This window comes from Megalobrama amblycephala, linkage group LG3 (genome assembly GCF_018812025.1).
Source record: "Megalobrama amblycephala isolate DHTTF-2021 linkage group LG3, ASM1881202v1, whole genome shotgun sequence".
NCBI classification, from domain to species: domain Eukaryota; kingdom Metazoa; phylum Chordata; class Actinopteri; order Cypriniformes; family Xenocyprididae; genus Megalobrama; species Megalobrama amblycephala.
Genome location: NC_063046.1, coordinates 9,390,186 through 9,415,897, shown reverse-complemented (window position 1 = coordinate 9,415,897; position 25,712 = coordinate 9,390,186). Strand labels below are relative to the sequence as shown.

Below are 25,712 nucleotides of genomic sequence, written 5' to 3'. Positions count from 1 at the left end.
CACACACACACACACACACTTCAAGACTGTCCAGATAGACTTGATTCTGTCCTGGCCCCATCATTAACTCCTGTATCTTTCCTCACAACATCTCCTGAGACTTCATTCTAACTCCGCAGTCATGGGGAAAGGCTTTTATATCAGTAAGCCCACAGGGTTTGTGCTACTCGGGTTGGGGGCCGGGGCCGTTCTCACCATCCTTACTTTATCAGTGGTCTACTCTCAGGAGAAACGCAAAAACGAGGCGAATAGCATCGACGAGACTCGTATGGTGATGACCACAGCAGCCTACAGCACCTCAGCACCATCAAACGAACCCTGGGACAAGTACAGACTGCCTGACACACTTCGTCCTGAGTACTACAACGTGACGCTCTGGCCTCGGTTGGTGGCGGACAAGCAGGGCATGTACATTTTCACTGGGGAATCTGGAGTGGCATTCAAGTGCGTGAAGGAGACCAACCTGATCATTATTCATTCCAATAAACTGAACTTCACCTTGACGTCGGAGATGCAGCATGCGAAACTGACGGGTTTGAAAGGGACACACGCTCCGGCCGTGCTGAAAACCTGGTTTCAAACACAAACACAGTTTATGGTGATTCAACTGAAAGAAAATCTACAAGTTGGAAAATCCTACTGGCTCTACACAGAATTCCGTGGAGAGCTGTCAGATGACCTAGGAGGATTTTACAGGAGCGAATACGTGGAAAATGGCGTGAAAAAGTAAGACGTGTTTTAGCTATAATTGCTGCTGAAATGACTTTGGTAAAGAGAGATTGAAATGTTTGCATTTTAACAACTTTTGTAAGTAGTAAATACTAAATATGAAATGATTTATAATAAAACTAAATTTTGATTTTAATAATAAGTATTTAAGCAGGGAACTTATTTAATTCATAATATTATTATGTTTAAGGTAAAGGTATTTTAGGTCCTGTAACAGATCACCATTTCTTATAGAGTATGTTTTTCCCCCACAAACGTTAATCAAATTTGCAGTGTCCTGTGACACATTTAATTTAAAAGTTAATATAACATTTTTAAATATTTAATAATGTATCTTAATGACTAAAAGATTTAGCAAATAAATGGGAAAAAATATTTAAATGTAAAAAAAAAAAGAGTTTAAAATAGCACTGCATTCTAAAAAAAAAAAAAAAAAAATATTACACAATGTGCTGTATTAATTTAACAGAATTTTCTGTATTTTTTACAGGTGTTTTACATGTATTTTGAATTTTGCACTTCACTGAGTTGCGTTTTAGGGTTAACGGAAATGTCTGTAAAATTACCGGATAATGTCCTGGTAATGAGCTGCCAGTACTTTTTCTGTTATTTTATGGATTTATTTTTTACAGTGTGGAAATTTCCCACCACAAGTCACTGCTGGATATTTTCATAGTTATTGAATTACTAGATGTTTTGGTACACTTTATTATAAGCATACAGTAATAAAGTTCTTACAAACCATTAGCAAACCATTAGTTTATAGTTAATTCATAGTTAATATAGTAATAGGCTATATACAAATAGTAAGTTCTTCATTCATAGTCACTGTAATTAAGAAATGATTATTGTTTAATTAGCTTGTAATTGTTCATTGTTTATTAGGAGTAAATAGTTGTCACTTTAGATTAGGTCACGGAAAATGAGACAATGTCATTAATTAAGTGATTTAAACCAACCTTTATTTGACATTAATTGCATTCCTGTTGAATGTTCCTTAAAAATAATTACAAATACATTAAGCACACACAAACTTACTCACTCAAACACACACACATATGTTGGAATATGTTGTTTAGGGGAACTCTCCACAGGCCTGAACGACCCATCATAGAAACCATATATATATATATATATATATATATATATATATATATATATATATATATATATATATATATATACAGTACAGTCCAGTCCAAAAGTTTGGAACCACTAAGATTTTTAATGTTTTTAAAAGAAGTTTCGTCTGCTCACCAAGGCTACATTTATTTAATTAAAAATACAGTAAAAAACAGTAATATTGTGAAATATTATTACAATTTAAAATAACTGTGTACTATTTAAATATATTTGACAAAGTAATTTATTCCTGTGATGCAAAGCTGAATTTTCAGCATCATTACTCCAGTCTTCAGTGTCACATGATCCTTCAGAAATCATTCTAATATGCTGATTTGCTGCTCAATAAACATTTGTGATTATTTTCAATGTTGAAAACAGTTGTGTACTTTTTTTTTCAGGATTCCTTGATGAACAGAAAGTTCAAAAGAACAGCATTTATCTGAAATACAAAGCTTCTGTAGCATTATACACTACCGTTCAAAAGTTTGGGCTCAGTAAGAATTTTTATTTTTATTTTTTTGAAAAGAAATTAAAGAAATTAATACTTTTATTTTGATTGATTTCAGATGCATTAAATCAATCAAAAGTGACATTTATAATGTTACAAAAGATTCGATTTCAGATAAACACTGTTCTTTTGAACTTTCTATTCATCAAATAATCCTGAAAAAAAATATTGTACACATTAAATGTTTCTTGAGCAGCAGATCAGCATATTAGAATGATTTCTGAAGGATCATGTGACACTGAAGACTGGAGTAATGATGCTGAAAATTCAGCTTTGATCACAGGAATAAATTACTTTGTGAAATATATTCAAATAGAAAACAGTTATTTTAAATTGTAATAATATTTCACAATATTACTGTTTTTTACTGTATTTTTAATTAAATAAATGTAGCCTTGGTGAGCAGACGAAACTTCTTTTAAAAACATTAAAAATCTTAGTGGTTCCAAACTTTTGGACTGTACTGTATATATATATATATATATATATATATATATATATATATATATATATATATATATATATATATATATAATGCAATTGTATTCTAATAAAAGTTGGTTTAAAGCAGCATGACCTAATCTAAAGTGAGAACTATTTACAGTTAATACGTTTTTAAAGCATAAAAAATATTATGTAACTCTTTACATATGAGCTAATTAAACAATAATAATTTGGTTAATTACAGTGACTATGAATGAAGAACTCATTATTTATATAACCTATTGATATATTGTATAGAGAGATTACAACATATCAACTATGAATTAACTATGAACTCAGTTTGCAAATGGTTTGTAAGAACTTTATTGCTGTATACTAATAAAGTGCTACTGATGTTTCCCTATAAATTCCCTATTAATTGGTAACTTGGGATAATTTATATAAACTGCATAATATCCAAACATAAATATATACATTTTGTTTGGTTATATGCAGAAGTGCATGCAAACTTACACTGGCTTTGATATGTGAGTATTTAATCGATTCTTCCTTTGAACAACTAAAAAGCATGAATATTGAATAAAATAAACATAATCCCTATGATCCCCCCCCCCCCCCCCCCAAAAAAAGGCCCAACTCAAAATGTAAAATGAAAACACATTCAGGGGTGTGGCCTCAATAGCCCTGCAGTAAGTAGTGTGCTGTGTGCATGTGATTGAGGAAGGGTAGGAATTCAAATGAATTTGCATTAAATCTGGTTCTTTTAACCAAGCTGCTGCAAGATGTTTTTTCCCAACTATGTTTAAGTTCCCTGTAATCTGCAAAATTTGAAAAAATTGCTAACCTGCAATTTTGCAAATTTCTAGTTTATTCCCATTAATTACCATGGAAAGTTTCCAACTTTGAAAATTGCTGGAATTTTGCAACCCTAGTGAATCACATACAAACTTAACTAAGATAACTTTCATTTTGACAGAGTTGTTGCCACAACACAAATGCAGCCCACTGCCGCCCGGAACGCTTTCCCCTGCTTTGATGAGCCGTCAATGAAGGCCATTTTCCATTTGACTCTCCTACACCCTCCTGGAACTGTGGCCCTTGCTAACGGCATGGAGCTGGGTTAGTGCTCACACCAATGACACGTGTAATAGGTACCCTATTGAGGACATCTCTGGAAGTGCTACAAGCTCAACATTCAAACGTATATAAGGGTATTGTTGATTGAGAAAATACTTAAACCATTTTCACAGTTGAAATACCTTTCTGAAATAAGCATGTGCTTCTAGATTCAGTGTGATTCATATCTTATAACGACTTTTATTTAACAACTAAAATAGGCTTAAACCACAGGATCTACATCATGGATTTTAAAGTAAGACACAGTATCAATCAGAGATTCTGAGCTCACAGATCTTTTGAAGTCGAAGACACATTGCAAATCTGAAGGACTTTAGAAGTTTAGACGTTACCAATTATGTCAGCTTGATTGAAGTTTTTCCAAAGTTGTATAATGGTAGCCTTGATTGTTTGGTGTGGCTTATAACCTGCTCTTTAATCACTTACTGATGCCTTACCATATTCCCCCCCAGCAACAGTGTTATATAAGCACTGTGTCACAAGTGTTATATTTTTCCTATATACTTTCACATATCCTATATGCTTGGGGTCAATAAGATTTGTTTTAACGAAATTATTACTTTTACTCAGCAAGGATGCATTTAATGGATCAAAAGTGACAGTAAAGACATTTTTAATATTACAAATAAATCTGTTTTCAAAACTGTTTTCAAGACTGATAATAATCAGAAATGTTTCTTGAGCACTAAATCAGCATATTAGAATGATTTCTGAAGGATCATGTGACATGTGATATTTAGAATATATTAAAAGTGACCTATTACGCCCCTTTTTACAAGATGTAATATAAGTCTCTGGTGTCCCCAGAATGTGTCTGTGAAGTTTCAGCTCAAAATACCCCACTAATCATTTATTATTTCAATTGTAATTTTACCATTTTAACTGTATTTTTGATCAAATAAATGCAGCCTGATAGATGAGCATAAAGAGACTTCTTTCAAAAACACTAACAAATTTTATAGACACCAATGTATTGCATGGATTCATCTGCAGTAATTCTTCACTCATGTTCTCACATTTCTAGGTACTGAAAGCATGACCATAAATAATCAAGAGGTTTTACGGACCAGATTTGAGCCAACTGAAAAAATGTCAACATATCTGTTGGCCTTCGTCGTCAGCGAATTCATCAACATACGATCCCCACCAGAGGCGAATGTTTTGGTAGACAATCAAGATATTCTCTTGCTCTCCTTTCCTTTAATACAAATCTATTGCATGCACATAACAAAATAAAAATGGGTATTACATTTATTGATTTTTAATTACATCATTAGTTTGTATTTTTCCATTAAATGCATTAAAAATAACTTTTTATTTTTTTTTATTTTAGATCAGAATCTGGGGACGTAGAGAAGCCATTGCGAATGGACAGGGAGATTACGCCCTTAATATGACATTCCCTATTTTGAAGTATTTCGAAAAGTATTACAACACCAAATACCCCCTATCCAAATCAGGTGAGAGTTTAAACAAGCAAGTTCTTTCCAAACTTTGTGTCTCAATCAGTTACATAAATAAACACTGGGGGGCCATTAAGAGGAAAAAACAGTCAGACTAATACTTTCCTATCCCTAGACCAAATCGCACTGCCTGATTTCGCTGCTGGAGCAATGGAAAACTGGGGTCTGGTCACATACCGAGAAACATCTCTTTTCTACGACCCAAAAGTGTCCTCTAATGAAGATAGAGAATGGGTGGTCACTGTAATCACACATGAACTTGCACACATGGTATGTGGACTATGTGGTATGCTTCTAATAGTGGTCTTTTTTTAACTACTTTAATTATCTAATCAATTTAACCAATGACAATAAATAAATTTAGTGGTTTGGGAACCTCGTGACCATGAAATGGTGGAACGACCTGTGGCTCAACGAAGGCTTTGCGAGTTATGTGTCATATCTTGGAGCTGATTATGCTGAGCCCACCTGGAATATTGTAAGTTTTTATTCACTATATTATTCTGAAGATCATTTATACACTGAACAAAATTATAAACGCAACACTTTTGTTTTGCCCCCATTTGTCATGAGCTGAACTCAAAGATCTAAGACGTTTTCTCTGTACACAAAAGGCCTATTTCTCTCAAATATTGTTCACAAATCTGTGTTAGTGAGCACTTCTCCTTTGCCGTGATAATCCATCCACCTCACAGGTGTGGCATATCAAGATGCTCATTAGACAGCATGACTATTGCACAGGTGTGCCTTAGGCTGGCCACAATAAAAGGCCACTCTAAAATGTGCAGTTTTATCACACAGCACAATGCCACAGATGTCGCAAGTTTTGAGGGAGCGTGCAATTGGCATGCTGACTCCAGGAATGTCCACCAGAGCTGTTGCCCGTGAATTGAATGTTCATTTCTCTACCATAAGCCGTCTCAAAAGGCGTTTCAGAGAGTTTGGCAGTACATCCAACCGGCCTCACAATCGCAGACCACGTGTAACCACACCAGCATCTTCACCTCCAAGATCGTCTGTCTATAATCAGCATCTTGATATGCCACACCTGTGAGGTGGATGGATTATCTCGGCAAAGGAGAAGTGCTCACTAACACAGATTTGTGAACAATATTTGAGGCCTTTTGTGTACATAGAAAAAGTCTTAAATATTTGAGTTCAGCTAAAATGGGGGCAAAAACAAAAGTGTTGCGTTTATAATTTTGTTCAGTTTATGTTCACAAAATACACAATAACCATAAATTAGGATTCAAAAGACTTGATTAGAGTTCATTATAAACTACGTAATGCAAATAACCTTTATGCAAATGACTTTTCAGTCTTGTTTTCTGTTGCTGTCCATCCAGTTGACTAGTAAACGAGAACGTTTTTGTATTTACTGTTTTAATCTGCATCTTAATTGTGGTTTTAGCGGCTTGCTCCATCAACCGTTGTTTGAATATCACGTTAAAAATATTTACGTCACGCAAACACCCGCTTGCTGTTTTCCAGTGAAAATCGCGTCCTCTTTGCGCACGTATAATTTCGATATGAATTAAGCCATACAGATGTGGCTTAGTAACCTTCAGTGATATAAAGTCGAGTAGCTTAATTATTTATTCATACTTAAGTTGCGTCCCAAATGACGCACTATACACTATGCACTTATACACTATGTACTTGTGCACCATGCACTCATCCGTGTAGTGCGTGAATTGTATAAGGTTATTTTGTCATTTAACAATGGAGTCCGATCCTCCCTCCACTACGTAATTAAAGCTGTGACAGTGAGTGCATGAAGTGTCCAACATTCCACACTTCGTTTTTTCCGTTAATTTAGTGCATCATCCGGGTATTTAAAGTGCACTTTTTCTTTTTGGAATTTTCAGTGTGAACGCACTACTCGCGCTATTTATACTTAAAAACGTCATAGAATAGTGCATAAGTACGCGAATTGGGACGCACCTTTAATTTGCCATATGATTAGCAATGTCTTCCTTTCACCGTAAATGCGTGGCCTACGGCTTGAACGTCACATAACGTAATCAATATTCATGAGCAAAGTTAAGATGTTTTTGCAGCATTCAGGCTACAGCTAGTTTGTGCTCTTCATAGAAGTTACTGTTAAGAAGTAAAAGTGTGTAATCTTTAATAATATTAATTAATGCTTAACAGATCATTTGTTAAAATACATAATGAATAAATATATATGAAGATGTAACAAGTTAGTTGTCTTTTGTCTCTCTCGAAGAAAGATCTGATGGTGCTGCAGCAGGTTCAGAGGGCATTTGCAGTCGACGCTCTTGTTTCCTCACACCCGCTGTCTTCACGAGAGGATGAAGTCATTACACCGGATCAAATCGATGAGCTGTTTGATACCATCACCTATAGCAAGGTTTCCATCATGTGCCAAAGACAACTTAAAATAACATTATTAAAGGGTTAGTTTGCCCAAAAATGAAAATTCTGTCATTAATTATTCACCCTCATGTCGTTTCAAACACGTAAGACCTTCGTTCATCTTCGGAACACAAATTAAGATATTTTTGATGAAATCCGTGAGCCTTCTGGCCTCTGATAGACTACAATACGATAATCACTTTCAAGGTCCAGAAAGGTAGTAAAGACATGGTTAAAATAGTTAATGTCACTACAGTGGTTGTTATGAAGCGACCAGAATACTTTTTTGTGCAAAAAACAAACTAAAATAATGATTTTATTCAACAACATCTTCTCTTCTATGTCAGTCTCCTATACTGTTGACGTAGTAAACAGTAGGGGTGCAACGGCACACAAAACTCACGGTTCGGTGTGTACCTCGGTTTTGAAGTCACGGTTCGGTACAGCAGGTGGGGAGAAAACTAAACATAAACATTTTTTTTTATTATTAAACAGTGGTTTACTGAACAAATTGTGTTTTTGTCTTTAAATATATTAAATTAAATTATAACTAAAAGTTTCTTAAGGATTAAAAATACTTTGCTAATGGTATAAACTATGTAGGGTGCCCTTACTTGAACATTATGCTACTATAATATTAATGGTTAAAGGCAGGGTAGGTAAAAAATGTATAAAAAACTTTTTTTTCAAAATTTGTTAAAACTTAATTTATATATCAATACATATTTAAAATGTAAGTACTCTGAAAAAGAAAGTTTAAAAATCGAGTGTCTGTAGACCTCTCACGACTGTTTTAAAGACAGCTCATTATTTCCATTCACTCCACCCCCTCCCTTCTGGGCTCCTTCCAAAGCCACGCCCCCAAAACGCATGAACGTGCGACTCCGACCACTGAGCTGGAAGATGCATTATTTACCTGAGACGAGCGGAGAGGAAGGAGCACAGTGCATGTAGTGACATCATGTCAGAATCACATGTAATAAAAATAACTTTATAATTATGAAGATAAACATCATTTAATTCGCTAACGAGTTAGTTATCTATAAGGCAAAGCTAAAAACAGGTTGCATGATACACGTTTTTCCATTACCATCATTTACACTGTGATGAAGATGAATTTCGTGTAAGATTCATAACATATACGTTGTTCTACAGATAAACAGAGTAACATACACTCAAATATCAACTCACAACTGCATTGCAGACACAAAATAATAACACACACATACAACAAAGTGTGTACGACACACACAGATACAAGATAAAGACATCAGTAAACATAGGTAGAGAATATAAAAACAAAACAAAGGCGAAAAAAAACGTGCAGGTAAACTTACAGGTGAACATGGTAAAAGAGTTAGACAGAGGGTAAATATAGTTCTAAGAAAAGTTCCTAGATGCGGAGTAACGTTAGGCCTATACTATCTGTTAAACATGTATTTAGTTATCTAAAGCAAAATTATGCACAATTCAACACTATAGCTATCATCTTGAGCTAGGCCTATAGATTATTTATCGTCTCTACTACGGCTCGCTAAGTAATGTTATGTTAGCTATATTACGCAGCTACGTGTGCTAATGACACATGCTTCATGAAAAAATAAACAAAAAAAATATGTATGATCAAAATACAAAAAGAAAGATTTACCTGTCCAGCAGAAATAAAGCCATCAAAGAGTCACTTTTCAGCCCCTTGAGTTCCCTCAGTTCTCGCCATCGCTGGAAAGCCACGCCGATATTAACTCGCGTTTTATTTCTTTGTTTATCCAAAGACTTTTTGTTCATTGCCTTTTCTTGTACTGTTACTGTCTTCCTTTTTTGCCTGGTTTGCCTTCACTAACTGCATAGGCCGGTACTGTGAATTTTGCTTGCTGTTTCTCTGCCATTGTTTTGGTATTCCTAGGATCCATGCCTCTTGAATTCCCCAAATCAAACGTGCGCGTGCAAGTGGGCAGGTCATGTGTGGCAAAAGGGTGGTTGCCATGGTTGCGAGAGAGTGACAGCCGCCTAAGCCAATCCTATGTTTCGTCCCGGATGGAAATAATGAGCTGTGTTTAATACAGATTAAACGGTCTAGAGTCACTCGATTTTTATACTCTTTTTATCAGAGTTCTTACATTTTAATTATGCATGTATATATATAGAAAGTTTAAACAAATTTGGAACAAAATTTCTTACCTACCCTGCCTTTAACAACTGAGCAGAACTCTATTTGCCTATATTCAATTTTTATTTTTAGATAAAATAAAATCAACACTCAAATAACAAATTGTATGCAAACATGTAAGCTGCACCTAAGGCAGATTTTGCATAAACTTCTAAACGTTGTTGAAATGTAAGCATTTAAACACAGTGGTTGTCATTTTCATGACAGTTTAATATAAACATACATTAAATAATAAAGACATCACTAAAAGGTTAAGTAAAATATAATGAATATATAGGCTAATACAGTGCATATATTAAGCGAAAGAGTTCATTTCTCTAGTGAACTAACAAGCTGTGGACACTGAATGGCTTTTCTGAGGTAAATGCTACGTGACATACTGTTTAAAAGCTGATTCATTGATGTCTTTCCGCTGTTGAAACACTGATTGAGCAATTACAAGAGATATGACGGTTTCAGTAAGTTGTACTGTATCTTTCAACATACCTTCAGATGTTCATTCATGTTTATTCTGTAACTAGTATTAAAGAGGAAGAGATGATCCCGCTGCCGGTTGAACTGGAGCACCTGTACAGAGATCTGTCACGCTGCATCAAAAAGGCATTTTCTGTTTGAATTTCATGACAAAACGCAGAGCTTATTGCGATCAGTGGTGGTTAGGCTACAGTGTTGCAATGTAATGCTTCATACACACGTGCTCCGAACCGAAAGCCCCGTACTGAAACGGTTCAGTACGAATACGTGTACCATTTCACCCCTAGTAAATTGTTGAATAAAGGCATTATTTTTGTTTGATTTTGTGCACAAAAAGTATTCTTATTGCTTCATAACATTAAGGTTGAACCACTGTAGTCACGTTGACTATTTTACCGATGTCTTTAGTGCCTTTCTGGAATTGATTAATTGATTATCGTGTTTAAGTCTATCGGAGGACAGAGGGCTCTTGGATTTCATAAAAAATATCTTAATTTGTGTTCTGAAGATGAACGAAGGTCTTACGGGTTTGGAACGACATGAGGGTGAGTCATTAATGACAAAAATTTAATTCTGAAAAACTAACCCTTTATGCAGTGTTATATTTCAATGTTTTTAGTTCGTTTTATTTAACCATAAATCTTTGTCATGCAGGGGGCTGCAATACTGAGAATGCTGTCTGAGTTTCTCTCGGAGTCTGTCTTTGCTAAAGGACTTCATGTAATTAAAGGGTTTGATGTTTTAAAGTTTGAGTTTTTATGATGCATTCATGCAACCGAGTGACTTTTTCCTCAGAATAACACTTGTACATGATTCCCACAGAACTACTTGCATGAGTATGCATACAGCAACACTGTACACACAGATCTTTGGAAAGAACTGCAGGAAGTAAGAAATTGATGCAAATGATTCCTTAAATATTAGTGTTAATGTGTTTGTTTTTTGATTCGTGAAATCTTTTTTTTTTTTTTTTAGGTTGTAGATGCAGATTCAAGCATCCAGCTCCCAGCCTCAATAAATGAAATTATGAATCGCTGGATTCTTCAGATGGGTTTCCCTGTAGTTACTATTGACACTCAAACAGGAAGTATCTCTCAGCAACACTTCCTGATAGACCCAGAGGCAGTAGTAGACAAGCCGTCTGACTACAAGTATGTTTACCCTGACAACATTAGTCATGTTCTGTTGTTTTAGAACTTGTTTAAAGTGTTCTCTGTGTATCTTCAAAAATAATTGCAGTTACGAATGGTTTGTGCCAATCACGTGGATGAAGAATGGCAATAACATGGGCCAGCACTGGCTGCTTACTAAAACTGCTTCATATGAGTCTATGAAGACAGATACTGACTGGATATTGGCCAACCTAAATGTCACGGGATACTACAGGGTTAATTATGATTCCCACAACTGGGAACGTCTTCTTACACAACTGACTTCAGATCATAAAGTGAGTATCTCATTATATTTAAAGGGTTAGTTCACCCAAAAATGAAAATTCTGTCATTAATTACTCACCCTCATGTCGTTCCACACCCGTAAGACCTTCGTTCATCTTCAGAACACAAATTAAGATATTTTTGAGGAAATCGGAGAGGTATATGACTCGTCCATATAATCAAGGTCCAGAAAGGTAGACATCATTAAAACATTCGACATGACTGCAGTGGTTCAACCTTAATGTTATGAAGCGACGAGAATACTTTTTGTGCACAAAAACAAAACAACAATAACGACTTTATTCAACAATCTATAAAGTATATATAAAAGTATTCTCATCGCTTCATAAAATTAAAGTTGAACCACTGCAGTCACGTTGACGGTTTAAACGATGTCTTTAGTAGCTTTCTGGACCTGAAAGTTTCAGTTAAATTGCAGTCTATGGACAAGTCATGTGAAAAAAAGTACATTTCTATAATATACTTAAAGTGCCCTATTTTCGTGGACTAATTTTGTACTTAATATACTAAAAATTCTTCTTTAGTACGACTTAAGATCATCTTAAGAACATCTAAGTGTACTCAACTGTGCTATTTTGAGACAGCATGAAATATGAACTAAAATGTGCTTTTAATATACTATCTCTGCATTTAAAAAATGTATTTAGATACTACTTATAGTACATTTGAACCCATAGTGTTAATGTAATTAAAACCTCACTATATAAGTCTGCAATAGTGCACTGTTCTCTACAGCCTTGTAAATAATTGTATTTTTCAAAAATATCTATCAAATGATAGTACAAAAAAATGCTAAAATTTGATATAGAGTTATTTTTATAGTTATAATAATGATTTTATAATGTGAACCATTGATTAATTCTCTAGCCATCTAGTGGCTGTAGTTAAAAATTCACGTTATTTTAATTTTAATTTAATTAAGCGTTTGCTTTCCAGTAGATGGCAGTAATCCTCCAATTAACCCAGGCACATTTTTCATGTCTATCACTATGAATGAAATTTAGAAATGTAGGTCTTTATTAAAGTGGATTTAACATAAAATTTTGCTATTTTATATAAATGTATATACTTAAATTATTACAAATTGAGGCAAATAAATAACACAAAATACCATAAATCCTACAAAATTGCACAACTTTACAGTAAAATATTAAAGTAGGTTACAAAATCACATTTTACTGTCTGGTTAAGCTAGTTGGACAGAAAAATGAATATTGTTGGCCAATGTGTAATAGCATAGCAAGCAACATAACATAAGTGATAGGCCCTATTTTATTATTTGTCTACTATTATTACGATATGAGTAAGCTGCATACATGCCTTTATCTTTTGCATGTTTTCCCCTCTTCCTTTTTATTTATTTACGTTACATAAATCGGCCTCCAGTGGCTTAGACCTTTTGCCTTACCATAATTTAGTGTTGATTTAGAACTTGTCCCGCTGTCCCCACAGACGTCACCTCATCCCTTCTTCTCGTATACTTTTGAGTGAGTTGTCTTATCCGAGCGCACACTCCGAGTCCAGGTTAATTTACCCACCGAGTGACATGATATCATTGACGTTGCGTGCAAATGAGCGGTAAAAACCCGATCGCGCATTCGTTTGTTTGTTTTTTCTTGTGCGGGTGCCCCGTGCCGCCCTGGGCCGTCCAGGCCTAAATCCGTCACTGAATGGTTTTTAGGAAAAAGTTAGGCTACTCAGCTTAGTACATTTGACCGCGTCAACAATTTCTAGAGCATCCATATTTCAACCCAGTGCCATGACAACACCGGCCCTCGTGGCCAAATAAACAGACCGGCCTACCAGGAATTCTCCCGGTGCTCCCGATTAGCCAATCCGGGCCTGACTACAAGTGGTAGCTAAATATATATATATTTTTTTAAATACAGAGATAGTATATTAAAAGCATATTTTAGTTCATATTTCATGCTGTCTCAAAATAGCACAGTTGAGTACACTTAGATGTTCTTAAGATGATCTTAAGTAGTACTAAAGAAGAATTTTTAGTATATTAAGTACAAAAATAGTGCACGAAAATAGAGCACTTTAAGTACATTATAGAAGTGTACTTTTTTTTTCTTTTTTTTTTACCTGGGTATACCTCTCGGATTTCATCAAAAATATCTTAATTTGTGTTCTGAAGATGAACGAAGGTCTTACGGGTGTGGAACGACATGAGGGTGAGAAATTAATGACAGAATTTGCATTTTTGGGTGAACTAACCCTTTAAAGGTAAGGTAGGAAATATCGGAGAGACTAGCAATAATAGCAAGCTAGCTTTGAAACCATAAGATCCCACCCTCCTTCAAAGCCACGCCTCCTTCAAAACACATGAACGTGCAAAGCAGCATGAGAGACAGCATTACATTACCTCATGTCTCAAAGCACAAAACATTACAATAATAATGAGCATAAACAACTTACAGAGATCTGACTTGTACCATCTGACTGCTGCAGATTTATTTTGCCATTGATAGTGTAGATTCGGACCGATTGCAATGATTGGACGAACATTTTTTATTTTAATATTTAAACCACTTCTATTATTGATTGCTTATCAGGATGTGGAGAGATTTTCAAACAGAATAACAAAAAGTGTTTATAAAAAATATATTTTTTATAAGTTACATGTTTTTTACCCTCTTTACACATAGGTTATTTCAGTTCTTAACAGGGCCCAGATCATTGATGATGCATTTAATTTGGCAAGGTAAACTCTCTGCTCCAGAGACATTTAATCAATGGACATAATTAATTTGCTCTAAATAATAATAAAATTGATAATCTGATTCTGATCATTCACAGGGCAGAGATAATCAACATAACCCTGGCTTTGAGAACAACCCAGTATCTCTCAGAGGAGAAAGAGTACATACCGTGGGAATCTGCCATAAGAAATCTGGAGTACTTTTTCCTCATGTTTGACCGATCAGAAGTTTTTGGACCTTTGCAGGTATCCATTTTAACCTATTATTATATTTAATAATATGTTTATATATTTATATACAAACATTCTACAATTTTTAATAATTTTCAATACCCAGAGTCAGAGAATGTTCATTCAGGACTGTAAAGGACCAGATGTGTTTATTTATCTATTTCTTTAAAACAATCCAGACTTACCTGCGGGGAAAGGCGCAACCTCTTTTTGACCACTTCAAAGTTATCACATCAAACTGGACTCAGAAACCCCCAAGATACATGGACCAGTAAATACAAGATTCCCTCTTTCACATTTTATTCTAAAATTACTTTATTAACACAACACATACTGTATATCCAGGGCTTGACATTTACACCTGCCAGCGGGTGGATTTCAGCAGTGGTGTGTAATGCAGTCACTCCTACTAGCCACTCTGGCCGGTTGAATTTTATAAATAATATATACATTTTTCAATTGTAGTCTTATAAAAAGGGATCTGAAATAATAAACTAAGTGCAATGTAGTGTTGTCAAAAATATCAATTTTTTGATACATATCAAAACTGAAATATCTGAAACGCTTCCAATACTCATTTTCCGCAGGATACACGATACCAGCTGCTCTTTCTCTTTCTCTCATCTTTCCAACAGCGAGTCGACACACAAACCCTCCTCCCCTCACTCACTCGTTTCATTTGCTCCAGATGAATATTGTTGGTGTTACAGGGCTTGAATTTCGGCGTGGGATTGCACATAATGTTGTGCATAATTTTATTCATACCCGCAGATTTTGTGCTCACAGCCAAAGTGCGCCACATAAAGCCACCTCTCAGTACTAAACTGAGTTCTTTTTCACTGCTTATTGCACTTAAACAGTCAAATACACACAAAATAATGTCAAAATGTGGGTCTTGGAGAGCATTCACGTAAACACAGTCAGTTATGGTTTAAGTGAATGTAAACAGTGGAGAAAGAAAACATGTGTAACAGTATAATGGATCAGTGCATCAGGTCTTAAAGTGACAGTAACCTAATATACCTGCTGCCAAATTATGAGATAATATTAAAAATATCTATATGGCAATTTTTCCTCATGGTATTAATGTAAAATTGTGGCCAGTAAAACTGCTGAGTGGCTAGTAACTTTGGAAAACCACTAGCCACACTGACTGGTGAGTGAAAAAGTTCATGTCAAGCCCTGCATATATCAGTTACAACTTTATCTATGACCACAAAGGAATTTTAAAGGGGTCACAAGTTGTTCTTGATTTCACTTGATTCTCATTGGAGATAAAAGTGTTAAAGCAGATACATTCTATCCATTCTAAAAAGTATTCAAAATCAGAATTAGTGTGTCCTAATTCATAGAATGTTGAAATGAGTATTCCAAAGATACCTGAATTGTCTACTATTTCCGGTTAGAATCCGAAGTGCAGATCCGTGCACACTCTAAAGGCTAATATTGGCCACAACCAATTGCACGTTGGACGAGGATTCGATGAGCACTACAAACACGAATACAAAGGATATGCGAGAGCAATGGTTTAAGGGACAGTTCACCCTAAAATGAAAATTCTGTCATTAATTACTCACCCCCATGTCGTTCTAAACATGTAAGTCTTTCGTTCATCTTTGAAACACAAATCTTTTTGATGAAATCTGAGAGATGTTTGTTCGTCCATTGACTGCATTTGCAACTGAAACTTTGATGCTTCAAAAAACTCATGAAGAGATTATAAAACTAATCCATATGAATTGAATGGTTTTGTCCAAATTTTCTGAAGAGAATTGCATTATATGATTTAATTTAGGCTTTTACTCGCAAATAAACATTGATCAGCGAACATAAGCAGAAGCTCAAACGAACCTGAATGACGTACAAGATCAAACCTCTTCCGGAAGCTCAAACATGCTGCATACACTAAAAATAGTCTAAAATAGTCTTACTATACACTGTAAAAAAAATCCCAGTAAAATTTACGGTAAAAAAATGGCAGCTGTGGTTGCCAGAATTTTACCGTAAAAAATACGGTAGCAACGTAAAAAAAAAAATCTGTTAAATTTACGGTAAAATAACATATTTCATTAACTGATATTAATGTTAATTTACCAACCTAATGAAGCACTAATATCTGTTTTGCACCTTTATAATACACTGACAATCACCAAACACAAGTTCATCACAAGCAGCTTTTCCACAAGCTGAGGAGGACAACACTAACATATAGAAGGTGCACACAGTGTCATTCACACACACACTAAACACCATCATGGTAACACATATGACATTTTAAAAATGCAATAAACATTAATTTAACAACATTAGATGTAACATAAAACCCTAATGTACATAACTGATTAGAAAAAACTGCGAAAAACCAAGAAGAAACAGAGTTATTTCAACGAAAATATATCAAATGTGAAGTGTCACGCAGGGAATTGTGGGAATGTCAATTTACGGTTTTTCACTGTAAATTTTACAATGAATTGTTATTTTCACTTCCAAAAACTGTGATTTTAACGGTATTTTACCATAAAATTACATTAAATGTACCGTTAGATCTATTACAGTTATTCACCGTATATAGTACGGGAACTTTCTGTAAACCAATTAACAGTTTTTCACCGCAGCATTTTTACAGTCTTTTACTGTTAAAATCACGGTCATTTTTTACAGTGTAGGTATATCATAGTGATTCAGGATAAGACAAAAACACGGTTTGGAAAATTGATTCATGATGTATTCGCTCATTATATAAATTTTGAACAAAAATTAAATCGACTTCAATCCTTCGATTGAAATCACTTTTGAGTGCACGCTTGCTTTTTACATTCACTTTCAAATTCGCGATCACACGTAGCCTACTCTGTGTATAGAGAATGGTTGTACTGTCTGGCCACACATTTTACAAGATAAGATATTTGTCAATGATACTTTGTTGCGGACCAAATTCTCTGACATCGTCCTGTCAGTCATCTCTCCTTACTATCTTTACATGATAATTGAAATCTGATATACTGTAATGTAACTGACTACCACAGCAAGCCTAACCATGTCTCTTTAGGAGCTCCGTTAAATGCAATATTCATTTTCTGTGCCTTCACATCCCCACTAGGCATACTAGAAACTTCTGGGCAGGAGTGTTGAAGCAGGTTTGTTGCTAAACTCTGCAAGGCCTCCAGGACTGAGTTTGGACAGTTAAATGTACTCTAAAAACTTCCTTCCCAGTAAAAGAGGAAGGTTTATTGAAACTATAAGCAACTCATTCTGTATTGACGTCAGACAGACCATAAGAAGACATGACCGCCCATTTTTAAACATTAACATGACCACATTGAGGTAATGGGGAAATTAATATATACTATTATTCAATAACACAAGAACAATCTGTCAACGCTTGTGCAAACCAACTGGTAATTTCGCATGCAAGAGAGGATGTTTACATAAAAATCATATACTGTACAAACAACAGCTTGTTAAATTCTAATGGAGTGGAATATTGTAATTATTTCTGTTATTGCTGGCACTATACGTGGACCTCAGTATATTAATAAAAAAATGAAACTATGAAATGACCCCTTTAAACTCTCCTCTCATCGGAAAGGTAACATAACATATGAGAGACATATAACAGAACATATTAAAATTACTTCTGTTTTTGCATGAATATTAGGGATGGAGGTTACTGAAATATTGTCTGATTTGTGGGAATTCTGTTTATAGATCCAACCAACAGAATGTTATTTCAATGGCCTGCAAAACTGGAGTGAAAGGATGTTCAGAGCTCACTAGGATGTGGTACAGACAATGGATGAAGAAGCCTGACAGTAACCCGTATGACAACCGCTTCTCTCAGCCCAAAACCTGAATTTATTTCATGCCAGTTCAGTTCAGCTCTGTCTGATTCTGCTGATCACTTTTAGTTATGTTATGGTCAGAATACAATTCAAGCCAGTTAAGTTCACTTCTTTGTTCTTTTCATTTGGTTCATGAGAGTTTAATTCAGTTCAGTTGTACTCTGAACTCTGTAGCTACAGGTGCTGGTCATATAATTAGAATATCGTGAAAAAGTTCATTTTTTTATTTTAAATTATTTTTAAAAATGAAACTTTCATATATTCTAGATTCCCTACATGTAAAGTAAAACATTTCAAAAGTTTTTGTTTTTTTTTTAATTTTGATGATTAGAGCGTACAGCTCATGAAAGTCCAAAATCCAGTATCTCAAAATATTAGAATATTTCCTAAGATCAATCAAAAAATGGATTTTCAAAAAAGTTCAAGTTCATTAAAGTACGTTCATTTGTACACTCAATACTTGGTCGGCAGCACATATTACAGCAAATGACTTGTTCCTAGCACAAATTACAGCATCAGTGAAGTGTGGCATGGAAGTGATCAGCCTGTGGCACTGCTGAGGCACTATTGAGCCTTCAGATCATCTGAATATTGTTGGATCGACTGTTTCTCATCTTTCTCTTGAAAATATCCCATAGATTTAGGGCTCAGGCATGTTGGCTGGCCAATAAAGCACAGTAATATCATGGTCAGCAAACCACTCGGAAGTGGTTTTTGCACTGTGGGCAGGTGCTAAAGTCCTGCTGGAAAAGGAAATCAGCATCTCCATAAAGCTTGTCAGCAGATGGAAGCATAAAGTGATGATTAAGAGGAAAAATTTACTTTTATCTGAAAAGAGGACTTTCGACCACTGTTCACTGTCCAGTTCTTTTTCTCCTTAGCCCAGGTAAGATGCTTCTGATGTTGTTTCTGTTTCAGAAGTGGCTTGGTAGTCCTTTTCCTGAAGATGTCCGAGTGTGGTGACTCTTGATGCGCTGACCCCGGCTTCATTCCACTCATTGTGAATCTCTCCCAAGTGTCTGAATCGGCTTTACTTGACAGTATTCTCAAGCTTGTGGTCATCCCTGTTGCTTGTGCACCTTTGCCTACCCAATTTCTTCCTTCTAGTCAACTTTGCATTTAATATGCTTTGATACATCACTCTGTAAAGCCACCACATTCAGTAATGACCATCTTTGAATTACTCTCTTTGTGGAGAATGTCAATGATTGTCCCCTGGACCATTGCCAAGTCAGCAGTCTTCCCCATTAGTGTGGTTTCAAAGAACAAGAGATACCCGAAATTTATACTGTAGGGATGGTCATTTAGTGAAACTCAAATGTAAATATTCTAATATTTTGAGATACTGGATTTTGGACTTTCATGAGCTGTACGCTCTAATCATCAAAATTTAAAAAAAAAAAACTTGAAATGTTTTACTTTACATGTAGGGAATCTAGAATATATGAAAGTTTCATTTTTAAAAATAATTTACAATAAAAAAATGAACTTTTTCACGATATTCTAATTATATGACCAGCACCTGTAGTTCAGCTCTATTCACACCATTGATTTTAGTTCATCACTTTCATTCAATTCAAGTCAGAGTTCAGTTCAAACCAGTTCTGTTCATTCAAGCATTGATCACTCTTACTGGTTCGGTTCTGTTCAGTCAATTTCAGTTTTATTTTTTTCACTCAAGAATTCCCCCACATCTGAAGCCCATTGTGTACTGTAATGCCATTGCCACCGGTGGTGTTGAGGAGTGGGATTTTGGATGGGAGATGTTCAAGAAAAGTACTATTGGTGGAGAGGCAGATAAATTATTATTTGGTCTATCATGCACTAAAGTGCCCTGGCTGTTAAACAGGTGAGCCCTATATCTACTGCATCTCAGAACATACACTATTGTTCAAACCTTTGGGGTCAGTAACTTTTTTTAAAGGAAACACTTTTATATTGCAAAGATGCATTGTTAAAACATTAAAGGGGTGGTTGATTATGATTTCACTTTTTTAACTTTAGTTAGTGTGTAATGTTGCTGTTTGAGCATAAACAACATCTGCGAAGTTACGACGCTCAAAGTTCAATGCAAAGGGAGATATTTTCTTTTAAAGAATGAGCTGTTTAAGGACTACAACAAACGGCTGGTAGGGACTACAACGAGATTTTCCCTTGGTTAGTGACATCACAAACCACAAAATTTACATAAACATAGACCCTGCCCCCAGGAACACACAACAAAGGGGGTGAGGCCATGTTGGACTGCTTTAGAGAAGAGGAAAGCCTTGTTTGCACTGCATGCGTCTGCGGTGCGTTACGGCTCCGGCAAGGTTTTGTTCCGTCCTCTGAGCGGTGTCAACTCACACCAGAAGCATTTCAGAAGCGAAGCGGCTGGATTCGCGAGACCACTAGATTTGCCTGTCCGACGTTGTTTTCGTTGATTTTTTCATGTTTTTAATGGCTAAATTGTTATTCTGTCCTGTTTTATTGTGTTTATTGCTATGCCATATTTTATTTTGCTGTAGCCATACAGATGAAGTTAGTACACTTAAAATTCCTGTTATGGACAACAAAAACAAAGAAATTTCAAGTTTTTCAACTTTGAATCTCTTTTAGTCCGTTTCTGGCATCGTAGTGATGTGCAATATGAGCGTGAGTTTACACCAGGTGATTATTTTGACTTTATTTTGTATTTGAGCTGCGCGTCTCGGTCGCGGCGTCCGTCAAAAATAGGCGAGGCGCCTATCTTTAGCGAAGCGGCGCGGTGAGCCGCTTCTGGGACGCTTCTCAAACGCACTGGTGTAACGCGGCTGGTGTAAACACGAGCATTGACTAGAGTGGTCGCGTATCAGTTCTGGTAGCCGCGTCGCAGCCGTAACGCGCCACACACGCGTGCAGTGTAAACAAGGCTGAAAAGTTGTTGTACAGTGTTGTTGACATGCCGTCATTTTACACCGGACTGCTTCACAAACGAGGGTCAATTCAACACTGGATTTGCACAAAAGATGAACATGACGGCACATGCTAGTGGATGAGTTGAATCAACTCCACAGTAACTACATAAATTTATCCACTAACCGTTCAGAAACGTCCAGTTTCATTCTAAAAGTTGTAACTTCTTCCTGAGTCTCTCCATCAGTGTCGACTCCGGTTTGAACAATGTAAGGCTGAACACCGTTACTGACAATCCTCATTTTGGCTGCGTGAGATTCTCCAGCTTTGTTGTTGTCGAGCAACCGAAGCATGAGCTGTTAAAGCTCCGCCCTCTTCTGGAGCAGCAGCTCATTTGCATTTAAAGGGACACACACAAAAACGGCGTGTTTTTGCTCACACCCAAATAGAGCCAAATTTGTCAAGCTATAATAAATGATCTGTGGGGTATTTTGAGCTGAAACTTCACAGACACATTCTGGGGACACCAGAGACTTATATTACATCTTGTAAAAGGGGCATTATAGGGCACCTTTAATAATGTTTCAAAAGATTTCTATTACAAATAAATGCTGTTTTTTTAACTCTCTGTTCATCAAAGAATCCTGAAACAAAGTCTATTACAGTTTCCTCAAAAATATGAAGCAGCATAACTTGGACCACGTTGTCCATTATTATTCAAAGTTGTCCACTTGGATAATAATTATAAAAGTTTCTTGAGCATCAAATCAGCATATTAGAATGATTTCTGAAGGATCACGTGACGCTGAATACTGGAGTAATGATGCTGAAAATTCACAGGAATAAATTACACTTTAAAATATATTCATATAGAAAACAGTTATTTAAAATTGTAATAATATTTCACAATTTTACTGTTTGTTTTGTATTTTTGATCAAATAAATGCAGCCTTGATGAGCAGAAGAGACTTCTTTCAAAAACATAAAAAATCTCACTTTAATGAATTTTGAGTTTTTTATAGTTTATCTCTTGTCAACTTAGATACTTGAATATGTAATATATACTGATTTAATTGCATTTTGTTTTATAAAAGGTACCTGGAATATACAATGAATCCGAACCAGATCAGGAAGCAGGACGTTATCTTCGTCATTGTGTATGTTGCGGGCAACGAAATAGGCCAACCGTTGGCTTGGGACTTTACCAGAGCCAACTGGGAATCTATAATTAAAGAGTAAGTAGTGCGTTTCCTTCTATCTGCAAAACATGTATTATTTATTCTCTCTACTGACCTTTTCTGTTCCGTGATCTCCATAGTTATGAAGGTGGATCCTTTTTTGGAAGTTTGATTCTGGGCGTCATAAAAAAGTTTTCTACAAAATTTGAACTTCAACAGGTTTGTGCTCTTTGAATGGGACAGGTCAAATACAAAACAAATATTAATACACTACCGTTCAAATGTTTGAGGTTGGTGTGATTTTTTAATGTTTTTGAAAGACGTCTCTTATGCTTAAGACTTCATTTATTTATATAGTAAAACCAACAATTTAAAAGAATCATTTTCTATTGTAATATATTTTCAAATGTAATTTATTCCTGTGATCCTTGCTAACTAAATGTTTCTAACTATTTCTAAAGGTAATTTTTTTTAAAAACAATTACTGAAGCCAAACGTTTGCACAGTAGTGTCTATGTAATATTTTGCATTTTTATGCTTAAAACGAACGGTCTGTTGTTATGCTGTATTCAATTTTTTCTTGAGATAACTAGTAGACATGACACATGAAAATGTGTGTATTTATCTCTTTCTTTCTCTCTGTTTCTTTGACAAATCACAGTTACAACGATTCAAAGAGGACATTGCAGCGAGTGGTTTTAGTTTTGGCACACATGCAATAGAACAGGCCATTGAGCGGACGAAAGCCAACATTAAATGGGTGTCTGAAAACAAAGCACAAGTAATGAATTGGCTGATGGAACAGTCGGTGTCATTGTGAATGTTCTATATTTTTGTACATTATATTTTCATATTTACATGACTATTTTTAGTAAACATTTATATTTTGAAAACACATAGCTTTTCTAATCAAGTCTGATTATCTGATGTTCTGTGCCTTTGATTAATATATTAGATAATTAAAATATTTTGTGGTATATTATTATATTAGTCATTTATAATCCTGAAAAAATGTATATATTTGTATGCATTTAAATATTTTGCAATAAACATGCTCTAAAGCTCTAGTTTTATATTGCAGTGGGAATGTCAACTTCAAATCTTAAAAAGTTCATTTTTTATTTAATTGTTTTGTGTGTCCGTGTGTGTGTGAGAGAGAGTGTGTGTCTCTGAGTGTGAGTGTGTGTGTGTATGTGTGTGTGGTTAAGTTAAACTTTATGTTATGGGGACAAAATATCACCACAAAGATGGAAATATGCAAAATCCTTGTCCTTGTGAAGACATTTTTGTCCCCATGAGAAAAACAGCTTATAAATCAAACTAAGTCATGTTTTTTTGAGAATGTAAGAATGCAGAAAGTTTTCTGTGATAGGTAGGTTTAGGATTAGGAGATAGAATATACAGTTTGTACAGTATAAAAATCATTATGTCTATAGAAAGTCCCCATAAAACATGAAAACCCAACATGTGTGTGGTAAACCCTATGTTATGGAGACCAAACATCCCCTCAAGGATAGGAATACCAGTGTGTGTGTGTGTGTGTTTAAAACATCTATGAAGAAAATTAATGGGGAAAAAAACTTATATTGCACATACTATTTAAAAAGGTACAGTGGAGCACCAAAAACAAGGGCCAAGATGTTACAGGACTTCTTGATTCTGTAAGTAGATGAATGTTGTTCATTCTTCTGTGTCATTAGGGACTCAACAGAGGAAGTAGACAAGACTGCACAAATGGGAGGAAGGGAGGGTGAGGAAGTGATTCATTATTATGAGGTCTGAGAGCAGCTGCAGACTTGTCACCTTCAAGACTCTTAAGACATAAATGAAAATTGAACAACAGCTGTCACTCACGTCACTAATGGAGCTATTAATATCTAACAAAGTCACAGCAGGGCTTTTTTGTTGTTGTGCAATCTGATATGGATGTGGAATCATGAGATGCTCACCACACCGCCGGAAATTTCAACAATCTTTTCTTAACTATTGTGAGTGAGACGGCTTTTAAACGAAGAAATGTAGGGCCGGACTTAAAGGATTAGTCCACTTTTAAATAAACGTTTCCTGATAATTTACTCACCCCCATGTCATCCAAGATGTTCATGTCTTTCTTTTGTCATCGAAAAGAAATTAAGGTTTTTGATGAAAACATTCCAGGATTATTCTCCTTATAGTGGACTTCAATGGCCTCCAAAGGGTTGAAGGTCAAAATTACAGTTTCAGTGCAGCTTCAAAAGGCTTTAAACGATACCAGACGAGGAATAAGGGTCTTATCTAGTGAAACGATCGGTCATTTTCGAAAAAAATACAACTGTATATGGTTTATAAACACAAAATATCGCCTTGAACGCCTGTATGTCCTTTATGTCCTACGCCTTCCCTATACTACTTATGGAAAAAAAACGAAAGTAGAATAGGGAAGGCGTAGGACATACAGCGTAAGCTTTTTGAAGAATGTGGAAAGCAGAAGTACGTTCAAGGCGATATTTTGTGTTTATAAAGCATATGCAGTTGTATTTTTTTCGAAAATGACCGATCGTTTCACTAGATAAGACTCTTATTCCTCGTCTGGTATCGTTTAAAGCCCTTTGAAGCTGCACTGAAACTGTAATTTTGACCTTCAACCGTTTGGAGGCCATTGAAGTCCACTATAAGGAGAATAATCCTGGAATGTTTTCATCAAAAACCTTAATTTCTTTTCGACTGAAGAAAGAAAGACATGAACATCTTGGATGACATGGGGGTGAGTAAATTATCAGGAAAAGTTTATTTAAAAGTGAACTAATCCTTTAATTTTGTCCATAGGGATTTGATTGGATGGTTGTGGTTTGTTATAGGTGGATCTCTTGTGAGTGACAGGTTGCCCCGCCCTCATCATCAGAGAAGAGATGTCAGGAGGGGGAGTTATTTTGATTAAAGATTACAAGGCCTAATTATGTTGAGATAAATCATTTATAATAAATGCTGCAATATTCCATTAAAAAAATGAAATAAGAT

At 35.4% G+C, this 25,712-nt stretch overlaps 1 protein-coding gene across 2 annotated transcripts; it reads left to right on the top strand.

Annotated features, from left to right (window-relative positions):
• Positions 1-23,788, top strand: anpepla (alanyl (membrane) aminopeptidase-like a). 2 transcript variants are annotated; one of them, XM_048183742.1, is made up of 19 exons: positions 1-726; positions 3,783-3,925; positions 4,968-5,095; positions 5,277-5,403; positions 5,522-5,676; positions 5,771-5,884; positions 7,637-7,780; positions 11,081-11,146; positions 11,249-11,314; positions 11,402-11,577; positions 11,666-11,873; positions 14,538-14,593; positions 14,689-14,836; positions 15,001-15,092; positions 18,530-18,640; positions 20,345-20,512; positions 22,632-22,772; positions 22,856-22,934; positions 23,377-23,788. In XM_048183742.1, exons 1-19 carry the CDS (start codon positions 122-124, stop codon positions 23,533-23,535), a joined length of 2,886 nt encoding a protein of 961 aa, XP_048039699.1. In that variant the 5' UTR covers positions 1-121; the 3' UTR covers positions 23,536-23,788. The 2 variants fall into 2 exon arrangements, with proteins under 2 accessions (XP_048039699.1, XP_048039698.1); XM_048183741.1 differs by having other exon boundaries at positions 4,968-5,107.
• The last annotated feature ends 1,924 nt before the right edge of the window (positions 23,789-25,712 follow it).